This window comes from Elaeis guineensis, chromosome 7 (assembly GCF_000442705.2).
Source record: "Elaeis guineensis isolate ETL-2024a chromosome 7, EG11, whole genome shotgun sequence".
In the NCBI taxonomy this organism is placed as follows: Eukaryota; Viridiplantae; Streptophyta; class Magnoliopsida; order Arecales; family Arecaceae; genus Elaeis; species Elaeis guineensis.
The window spans coordinates 25,212,886-25,223,845 of NC_025999.2; the positions used below are offsets into that span (position 1 = coordinate 25,212,886).

The 10,960-nt window shown below is 37.6% G+C and overlaps 2 protein-coding genes across 2 annotated transcripts; one reads left to right on the forward strand and one right to left on the reverse strand.

Moving 5' to 3' along the window:
• The first annotated feature begins 3,179 nt into the window (after positions 1 to 3,179).
• LOC105049041 (uncharacterized) lies at positions 3,180 to 4,321 on the forward strand. Its single transcript, XM_010928577.4, has 2 exons — positions 3,180 to 3,412; positions 3,763 to 4,321. The coding sequence occupies exons 1-2, from the start codon at positions 3,212 to 3,214 to the stop codon at positions 3,919 to 3,921; spliced, it is 360 nt and encodes a 119-aa protein (XP_010926879.2). The 5' UTR covers positions 3,180 to 3,211; the 3' UTR covers positions 3,922 to 4,321.
• A 616-nt stretch (positions 4,322 to 4,937) lies between these two features.
• LOC105049040 (uncharacterized protein At2g27730, mitochondrial) lies at positions 4,938 to 9,366 on the reverse strand. Its single transcript, XM_010928575.2, has 3 exons — positions 9,139 to 9,366; positions 5,752 to 5,790; positions 4,938 to 5,335 (listed from the first exon to the last, which is right to left on the reverse strand). The coding sequence occupies exons 1-3, from the start codon at positions 9,238 to 9,240 to the stop codon at positions 5,126 to 5,128; spliced, it is 351 nt and encodes a 116-aa protein (XP_010926877.1). The 5' UTR covers positions 9,241 to 9,366; the 3' UTR covers positions 4,938 to 5,125.
• Positions 9,367 to 10,960: the final 1,594 nt, after the last annotated feature.

Here is a 10,960-nt window from a genome sequence, read left to right on the forward strand (position 1 = left end):
TTGAGTCCAAAACTAAACAACTATCTAGTGAACTTGTTTTTCTTGTTTATTCCACATCCATATCATCAACATCCAAATCCTCTTTAGCAACATCATCATCTATTGTAGAATAAGCATCCATCATATGTAAGGGCATGTCAATTGCTGTAGGAGCCATGTCTTCCTTAGACCAAGTAACATCATTGTCATCAATTAGTATAGCATGTTCTAACATTAAATCACTAGGCTCACCCAAGTATGCATTGTGGTCATTTAAGTTTAACTCTTCTTTCATATCAAAGAGATCACTAGGAACTCTTTTCACAACATAATACCAATTTGTATCCTTAGAATCATGCATATAAGAAAACCTGTTGCACTTAAGATGCCATCATAAGGGGATCATTTAAATAAAACAGATTCTTAAAGTTGACATGTGTAACCTTGTAATCATCTTGCTCTGCTTGAAACTAATAACATTTGAATACAACAACCTCAAAATATCAATAATAGTCTAGTTGAATGATCTGTTGCGCTGCATCATTATAAGCAACATCAGCAATAATGGGATTTGATCCCTTGAACTTGCAAAATTAGAAGTCAATGCCTTCAATGTGACTCCACTATTCTGAGATTTACATCTTGTATCATATTATTATATGAAACTTGCAGCCATAATTGAGATATCTACTAAAGCTTCAAGCCAAATAGTTGGAACCTCGGACTAGTTGTTTGATATCAGGGACATCTTCATCTATGACACAAGTTTCAAACTAACCGATGAAGTCCTGACTATGGCTTTGCTCTCTTTTCCATTTATTTCTTATATGTTAAGTGTTAAATAAATTCTGATGCTCACTAAAAATAAAATGTATAATTATTGGATAAGTAGTAGTGAAGATTAAAGTGAACTAAAAAGTAAATATTAAGATTTCTTTCTTACGCAATGTATTCCTTAACTTCATTGCAATTAGTACTAACTCTTCATCCAATTTAATAATCTTGCAATTTCTTTTTTTTTCCTTCACTTCTATTGTATGATCTATTCTTGGGAATGGAGATTGTATTTCACCACTTCCACCAATATTTTCAAAGTATCTTGAGTGCATATTCAATATTATAGCAATATTTTTATACAAATATTTTGAGCAAAATGTTAAATACTCATCTACCTAATAACCTTCCACAATAGACCCCTCTGAATGATTCCTATTACAAACATAGAATTTTAATTTACATAAACACCTCTCAATTGGGTACATCCAATGATATTATATTAGTCTACCAAGTTTAACTTCATTTGCTAGATGAATAGGTAAATATACCTTTATATTAAAGAAGGTAAGTTAGAAAATCCTCTCTAGTTGATAAAGTGTTTCTATAATTCAATTTGTAAACACTCAAGATCTTCTAAGGTAGCAATTTCAAATTCAAATTCAATTGATGGATAAAATTTAATTTTAGTTTCGATCTCTTGGTGATGCCAATAGTAAAATTGCAATGCTATACATGCATGAACCATCTTCAGCTGGTATATATATATATATATATTTTTATAGGTATGTGTGAATTATTTATCTTATCTATATAACAAAATATTTTGATTGTTTTTCAAAATTATAAAATATTTTTATTATATATAGTTAATCTATATTTTGTAGGATTTTGGTTATGAAATATTACTTTTTATATGATTTAATTTTTATTCATCATTGAATATATACTTTAAGGGGAGACAATGCTGCCATGGACGACCAGTTGCCAGCCTTGTGGTCATGATAGAGAGGAAGAGAGTGAAAAAGGGAAAGTCCCCTCTTTCTTCTTCTCTTTTTCTCCCATCAAGCCGATCGCCATCGTCGAACTTGCTATGCTCAGGCTGCTAGGAGTCGATGCAACCATCGAGGTGGGGGGTGGGGTTGCCATCACCATTGGAGACCCCTTTTATGGATGAGGGCCGAGGAGAGGGGGTTAGCTCTAAAGCCATCCATCCCTATTTTCCAAGAGAAGAAAAATGAGAAAAAAAAAAGAAAAAAAAAAAGAAAAAAAGAGAAAAAAAAAGGGAGCATGTGAACTAGTCAGCCATATATGAAACATGGGATATCACTCACGAGCTGAGATATTTTAGCTTGCCATATGGTAGAGCATGGTTGTGACTCATCTAGAATCAAATTAAAATGATAAGTCATGTCTAATTGAAGGATACTTTGTATCAACCAATACATATGAAATGTAATATTGTGATGTCAGTTGCGGACTGAGATGTGGTTGTCGACCATGGGCGAAAACGTGGTGTATGTTTGGACTACCATGGGTTGAAGCATAGGCAGGTACAGTCCAATATCGAAATAATAATGTTACCTATATCAAAACTATGTTAATCAGTAAATGATAACTAATCTTTATTATTGAATAAAATTACTAATTTATGATATATGATATATTTAATAAAATTGCACATAATGATATTATTCAACTATCAAATTGATGATGTATGAATCTTATTATTTTTCTATCAATTATATATATTTATTAAAAGATGTTTAATATTCATGTTAGTGTGAGTGTGGGAGATTCTTATTAAGTTGAAAAGTTCATACCGTCTTTTTCTTTAAAACTTGCAGGAAGCGTAGCATCGATCGGATTGGACATAGAGTTCGAGCGATGGAATCTTTAATTAATTAATTAATTAATTTTTAATATTAAATAAATATTTTAATCTTGTAGATCTTATATTGTTTATTATTTAAGCTTTGTATGATCTCTATTGAGATTTCGCTTTAGGGTTGGAAGCATAACATTTCATCTGCAAATTAAACAAATAAAAAATAAAAGGGGACAAGGTTGTATCTTACACGCAAAAGAATGGTTAGCCTTCCTACGTACAAAATCACCATTGGATCATCAAGTGCGTGTTTTAAAATTTGTGTCAATGGATGAATGATGCACTTCCGAGCATTTCGAGATCTGTTTATTGGGTAATCCACAAAGGACGGCTAGCTAATCATTCTTTCGCGGGAAAGATGCAAAAAGAGGGGAGAAAAAGGAAGCTTCTTTCACTGTACACCTTTCATCCTAGCTTTAACAATAGAAAGAAATTGTAGAACCGTTGACGGAACGGGAAGCCCGATTATTTTGGTTGCTCGTTACCGTTGCCGACGGCTCTCTTCCCTCCACTAAATAATAGTAAAGACGCGGAAGAAACGCGAGAGAATCGCTCTCTCTGTCTCATCCAATGTTCCGGCAAACCCACCAGAAAACAGACGAGAGAAAGAACGAAAAGAAGAAAAAGATAATGGCAAGCGCCGAAGGAACGGTAGGGGACACCGACGCCTTCCCGGCAGTGAATTCCTCCAGAGAGTTGGACCTCGGCGTGCCCGAAGAATTCCCCATCGACCCCATCTCCTCTGACGTTGCCACTGCCAAGGAGCTCAAGGTATTGACTGACACCCCCATATATTTATTTTTGAGAAATTAACGTCCGGTCCATTTGTTGACCGGACGAAATCCATGCCAAGTGCAGGAAAGAAAAGAAAAGCAGCCTTCTAATTTCACTTCTAATACTTTTGCTCAACAATGTGGTCTAATAATCACCATGCAGTCTTTAACAGGCTTCTTTTGTAGGTAGCTATTACGATCCAGTAAACCTACCGTTTTATGATAATGCTGTTCTTAGTACGTTGGTGTTATAGAGTCTTCTGATAATTGCTGTTTCAATAGAAACGATGAAGAAAAGAGATGATTGGTATTACTAGTTTTCTGAACAACTCTGGTCTGCAATGGTAGGAGGAGGCAGAGGCGAGAGCGAGAGCAAAGGCCAAGGCTGATGCGGCCGCAAAGTGCGATTTGGGCAACACCCTGATGTCGGTTCTCATGGTCTCTGGCGTGGTTGTCGTCGCAGTTGGAGTAGCGTTTTTTGTCACAAAGAAGTTGAAAGAAACATAATCCTGAGGGCGAGTTACCCCTCCATTTTCTTGGCGCAGAAGCTTCAACTTCATCCTGTTGTTCTCTTCTTTTTTTCTTTTTTTTTTTCGGTAGAAGAGAGCTCTAGCTCCACCGTTGTTCTCTTGGCAAGAAGATCTTTTTTTCGGTAGAAGAGAGCTCTAGCTCCACCGTTGTTCTCTTGGCAAGAAGATCTGCGAGAGGTCATTGTTGCCACGATCTTGTTTTTTTTATTTTGACAATGCAAAATTTCTGAGGTCTTCTGCTGTTTTGTAATGCATTTCAAATTTCATAAAGACATATACATTATGATTGTTTACCCGGTCGATGTTGTGAAAGCGACGATCAATTGGTAATCGTATCCTGCAAACATCTACTTCATTTATTCTTTTGTTCCTACTAATGTTTTTCTTCAGCTTGATCAGTTTGGTAATGCATAACCGTTCATCACAAATAACTATGTTTTCCAAAATGAATTGTTAATTAGTTTTGAATCTCTATAAATTGCATATATGTGTAAGTATATTACCACAAGTTTCTTAAAATATCATTTGCCTTATCCTGTTTATCACAAAATTCCTTCAAAATGAAATTTTTAACCTTATTGCTTCCCAATGCCAAATTGCCAAATATTGCGTTGTGAAGCAACAAGTCTAATATCAGTTTTGTTCACCCAAAGATTACAAGAGTTGGCACCACATAGGTACAAACTACGTCAGAGGGCTCCAGAAACTGTGTTTGAATCCACTATCGCATGCACAACATTATTTTGCTATGCATGGCTCCAGTCTTACAGAGTAGCTTGCCAGAGAAACAAATGCATGGGAAGATTGTTATTCCATTACGTGCCACTTAAAAAAGAGAGAAGCCACCCAACAAGTGGCGCGCCTCAGCGACTCCTACGTCTAACGCTCCCATCAACATAATGAAGCCTCCACCTACAATGGAGTCCCTGGAATTGAAACTGATGCACGTATTACAAGAAAGTTACCAGAAACCAGGCAGTGAATAAATCATCATAACAGGAAAATGAAAGCAACTTCTATTATTGAAGTCATATAGTTTGGTTTAATCAAAATGGACTGCATAAGCTCAGCTGGAAATGGAGCAAAAAACCGAGTTTCACAAGCAACATGCCTGTGCAAAGCAAGACGAACAACTAAAGAAAATAGCAGATGTTTCCAATCTCGTCTACATCCGTGGAGCTTCAGTCCACAGGTTCTTCAGATTTCTTGGGTTTGGATAAGAGATACCAGCCCAGGCCACAAACAGCAGCAACCGTGCCAGCAAGTACGGCATAGTTCCGGTTCTGGTCAGTTGAAACACCAGAGGTTGACGAGCCTGCTGCCCTGGTTGGCTTTGCATCAGTTGCTGGAGCTTCTGGATTCGCCACAGGTTGCTCTCCTGGTTTAGGACCCTGAATAGAAATTTCATTAAGCCTTGCAGCACATAAAACCGGGAAACAGAATGCTAGCTACAATGTTGTTCGGAGAGAGGATCAGTGATAATTTCACAATAAACTATCAGGTTAAGAATACCTTTTCCATTAATTTGTTATGAAATGTATCACATTAACTATTGATTTTTGATAGCCTGTAAAGACCATGGAAATTACTTTTTCTAAACAAAAACCCCTACAAGTAGCATGTTTCTTGCTAAGAATAGTTTATAGAAGACAATGGATATCTTACAAATATCTTGAAAAATAAAAGTCAGTCCAGTAAATTCCTACATTACTACATGTTTTGAAAAAATGAAAATATCTTTCCTTTCAAAAATGACCGCAGAAACAGAACAAAAATAAAGAATCAGTGACCCAAGATGTATCCATACCTTGCGTGCAAGCTTCTCCAACTTCTCCTGCTCCATTTTCTGCAACAATAATAGAGCTACTTAATGCAATGGCAAGAAGAAGAATGTGAAAATTTTTTGGTAAGTTGTTGCTTCTGCTAATCTTTGTAGTCCACAATTCTAACATGCACAGAACATTCCATATATTAATGATATTTGCTGTTTGTACAATATTTTTCCATGCCAGCAAGGCTATGGTGGAAAGCCATGCAAATAAAAATGTTAGGCAAAGCAAAAAAGACCTTGAAAGTAATGCAGCATGGTTTGCAAGCACCGCCATGATCGAAGTCCCAAGAGAACATTATTCCAGGAGTAGATTAAAGATCAGTGATGTTGCTCAAACATGCTAAAAAACCTTTCCACTCATAATGGGTATGGAAAGGTAGCAGGTCTCTCTCTGTCTCTAGAAAACAGTGACAGCAGCAAGCACCATTTATTAATTCTAATTATTCAGCTTCTAGTATTACTTTTTAGTTTCTTTTACAGAGAAAGAAGCTCCAGTGGTCTTACATGCATATATTTCACACTGATTTCTAAGGAAAATTAAATTTATTATCTAAGTTATCCAATTTATGATAAGGTAATAAAATTTGTAATTTCGAATAACGTTTGCCAAACCAAGACCATACTGAACTAGTGTAGAATCAGATTGGTTTTCTGGTTTGGTTTGAGACTAAAGCCGAACCGGTCTGAACCGACCAGAACTGCATGGTTCTGTTTAGTACAACTCAATTCAAGTTGATTATAGGCCCTTCGATAAGTAAAAGAGAGAAGAAGGCATCCTGATGCTTTTCACCTCTATTTTCTGTTGAGAATGTAAAGCGACAGGCACGAACCTGAGGAAAATCATGAAAGGGATTTTTTGTTATTTTAATCTCCAATCCAACCCAAGATGGATCCTCATCATACAGATCCCATTCTGCACGGCCAGCGTTGTCCCATAATCCTTCATCTGAAGTATCGTATTTGAGCAGCTACTACCCTCCTCAACCGCAGCTAGATTATGGGTCAGATTTCACTGCTGTGATCTTCCCTTGGGTGAGATAGCCAGCACAGTATCAGACGAAGAATCAACATCAGGGTGACTATCCAGGAGGCCCAAGTTATTCTATGCAAGGATGGGTACAATATCTATGTTGGAGTCAAGTACCATGTCCAATATGAACAAGCTCATGACATCAATGATCGGCATAGATGCTGGTATTGATTACATATGTACGTCACAGATGTAACAACTTTTCAGGTTGTTTTATGTCATGACTTGTTCCTTCCATCTTCTATTACAAATTTATCCTACTAACACATTGTATCATGTGTTAGTCATCATTTATTCATATTCAAACCAAACTCACGTAAAAAATGTCAATTAACATATGCTTCACAATAATAGTGATGAACAACTAGTATTCTATGTCAGGTATGCTCTATTTTCACCATCCATTAACAAATATTGCTGCAGTCTTTCATAGATGAGGCACATAAGGGGCATATCTCAAGGACTTTTCAAATTGTTTTGATAGGCAATAGGGTTTCTTATATAGAGCCTAAAGCTTTGCATGGAGTTTAAAAGAAAAAAAGTTGAGAATAAAGTGTTTTTCCATTTTTCTTTTTCTCCTTGGAGCCTAATGTTCTCAATTCTATCAGTGGGAACCGAGAAAGTATTGCATGCACCAAGTGCAAGTGAACCAAGGCAAATCCCAGAGCATATGCATCGTGGATAGCGCACAATTGGGAATTGGTGAAACAGAAGAGGTAGTGTGGCGTGTTATCCACCATAGGATTTGACACGGTCCAATTGCACCTGGTGCATGCAATATGGAGGCATAGGGATGGCATCTCCTAGTGACACTAGGGGTACTTGCTGATCTGACTTGATGCTCTCCCCCGTCTGAGTGCTCTGGATGCAAGAAGCCCAGTCATCACTTGATTCGCCATCTGTCTTAGCTGATCATCATTTCCTTGTTGACCTTATGCTCTGATTATTCTTCTTCCTCCTCTCCACTTTGATTTTCTCCCAATCTTGGAGTTGTGCCCATAATTTCATCAATAAATTAATACATCTGAAATAGCCACAAAAACTTTATAGCAAACCCCATGTCTGCAACAGGCTGCATCACCTGGGAATGCTGATTATGGTTATGATTTATATTCAACTAAACTGACCATCAGACTTTATATTTGGCCCTGTTCATTGGACAATAAGATTAGGGTGTATCAACTGTAGATGTGCTTCTATGGTGTTCTGACCTAATAGGTTAAATGAGGTAAAATGCTGGGAAAAAGAGATGGTTTAGGCACATAAGATAAGCATCAATAATATAGAATACTTTGAGGTGATTAGGCACACAAGCTTCTAAACCTGGAAAGGAAAATGTATGTATATTGGAGTTTGTCTTGAAGTTAAAAGCTTCGTGGAGATTAGGCGAGTGAGGCCACTTTAAGTATCTTCACTTGTGCAACAATGATCCAATGATGCATCTTAAGAAAGCCTCAAACCTATGCTACAGAGTCAAGGATGAAGGAGAGGTCCAGAACACATTTTATTTAAGTTTTATAAAGGGATTTGAAAAACTAGCATAGATAGAAGATGTAAATCTTAACAGAAATGAATCACAAAAAGGGTTTCATAACGCCAACTTCAAATGAAAAGCTTGTAGTCTTTTAATCTTAAAAAAAATATCGCTCTGATGTATGTACTAATTCATTGTATAGTATATCGTGCATTGAATCAACTGCAAATGAGAACTTTCAGTTTACCTAAAAACCTTTCTCATTGATCAGGCTAGGGATTTATGACTTATCTCTACCACTAAGGACAACATTCTTTTGCCAATTACAAAACTTGCTTCCTCCATCAAATAAAAACCATCAGATACTTCTAACTAGCAGCTGCAAGTTGGTCATACTCTGTTCCCCTCCTCTTTCTTCTTCTAACATAGCAGGAAAGGCTGAAGTCTTTGTTGTTCTTCTTGTTCCTCACGTTATTATGTATCATCTAAGTCTTTTCCCCAAGTTTCTCTTTTTTTTCTTCCTTTTCTTATGTGAGGGTTTTATAGGATTGTATCTCAAGCCAAGAAGTCAGATAGAAGTCAATAACTCCCTTTTCTCCAAGAATCTTTCATTCTAACTGCAATAAATCCCGATATATCCACCCAAAAAGAAAAAAAAAAAATTAACCCTGATTTCCCGGAAATGCGGAGACGAGTCACATCCACACAGAATATATCGACAGAAACACAAATCATAAAAGAAAGATGATCGAACACCAATTCAATCCCGAGCTCAAGGACACAAAACCATCGACAAATTATAAACAAGAAGGAATCGAAGAGGATCGAGAAGAAACGGTGTTAGAAGAAAGAAAATGACCTTGATGTAAACGTTCTCCGCCGCCTTCTCCTCCTCGTTGAGGACCTTCCCGCCGGAGGAGAGCCTCCGCGTCCCGTACCTCGCGGCAATCCTGGCAGCCATGGCGATCCGAGCCTAGGATTTCTTCGCCCGAAGCAAGATGAGGGAACTCGAAATCCTAAGGAGAGAACTCTCTTCTTTCGCTCCCAATTTGTGGGTCCCTCGAAGCTTCCTCGGGGGAAGAGGTGCCGCCTCAATATATATATATATATATATATATATATATATATATATATATATATATATATATAAAAGCTGTTCATGCAAGCAACGCATTTGCATCAATGAATGTGAGTTGAATCAAAATCAACTTTAATAATTTTTAAAATATTAAATAAAAATATTATATTTGTTGGAGCAACGCACATCGGATTGGATCGATCTGGACTTGTGATCTAATATCTAATTTCTTTGAGACAATTCACCAAACACATTGCAGGCATAAATAAACAAAGACAAAGAATCAAGATTTACGTGGTTCAGCACAAAAGACCTACATCCACGGGGAGGAGGAGCAATTCCACTATAAATCCGTCCCGAAAAATAGGTACAATATAAGGTATAAAATATTTTTTTTCGAATCCCACAAGAAGGCAACAATATATCGAATAGAAGGCAACCAAGATCCAAAAAGATCAACCAATCTCAGCCTCGGCAATAGATCAAGATAAAAAACAATACCTGATGAAGATACCTTCCTCAACCCTCGGCAAAAAATCAAGATGATACCTCCTTACCAGCCGTAGCAGCACAAAGTATCTGTAAAATCGAGAAGAAGAAGACAGGTAGATCACCACCCGAAGGCCAACAGAAAGAAGCCAGAAAGCACCTGCGCACAAGGCACAGCCGAGAGATCGGCCAGAGAACAGGCCAGCACCGAAGAACAAGCAAGAGAGATCGGCCAGAGAACAGAGCACGCGTACAAGAGATGACACAGGCCAGAGAACAGATCCCGCGCACAAGAGGCACAGGTGAGAGGTCGACTCACAGGTGAGAGGTCGACCTGAGAACAAAGCCTGCGCACACGAGAAAGCAAAGAAAAAATCCCGCACAAGAAGCCCTAGAAATTTCTCCACCCGCTCTTACCTCTGTTCACCAAGAAAGGATGCCAGGGGCCTCTTTATAAAGGAAGAAAATTTTCTCAAAAAATAGAGTTTCAATCGGTGTAGAATTCCTTGATATCACGGGAGACGGAAAAAGGAAATAAGATTTGGAGCCAAATATAACAATCCTCCTCCTTGCGACAAATATTGTACCTTTATATCATATGAAAAATTTATAGCCTCCTCCTCACCACAAGCCCCGCAGGGCATTACCAAATATTTATTCCAATCAAGTTCAGGAAATTCCTGAACTTAATTGCAGGGATTGGTTTAGTGAACATGTCAGCTGGATTATGGACAGTGTATATTTTCTGAAGTCTGACATCACCTTTCTCTACTAGGTCTCTGATGAAGTGATATCTGACATCTACATGTTTTGTTCGTTCATGATACATCTGGTCTCTGGCAAGGTGCAAAGCACTCTGACTGTCACAATGAATGTCTAAACAATCCTGTTTGAGACCCAAATCCTGTACTAACCCTTTTAACCAAATAGCTTCCTTTGCTGCCTCTGTCAATGCCATATATTCTGCTTCAGTGGTAGATAAAGCAACTGTAGACTGCAAAGTAGCCTTCCAACTAACTGCACATCCAGAAAGAGTAAACACATATCCTGTCAAAGATCTTCTCCTGTCCAAGTCACAAGCATAATCTGAATCACAAAATCCTGTAACTATGCA

Excerpts from the sequence above, each read along its gene's own strand:
- LOC105049041 (XM_010928577.4), top strand. The coding sequence starts at position 3,212 with ATGTTCCGGCAAACCCACCAGAAAACAGACGAGAGAAAGAACGAAAAG. Across the intron at positions 3,413-3,762 it reads CCACTGCCAAGGAGCTCAAG|GAGGAGGCAGAGGCGAGAGC; the intron begins GTATTGACTGAC and ends CTGCAATGGTAG.
- LOC105049040 (XM_010928575.2), bottom strand. The coding sequence starts at position 9,240 with ATGGCTGCCAGGATTGCCGCGAGGTACGGGACGCGGAGGCTCTCCTCC. Across the intron at positions 5,791-9,138 it reads CGGAGAACGTTTACATCAAG|AAAATGGAGCAGGAGAAGTT; the intron begins GTCATTTTCTTT and ends TTATTGTTGCAG. Across the intron at positions 5,336-5,751 it reads TGGAGAAGCTTGCACGCAAG|GGTCCTAAACCAGGAGAGCA; the intron begins GTATGGATACAT and ends ATTTCTATTCAG.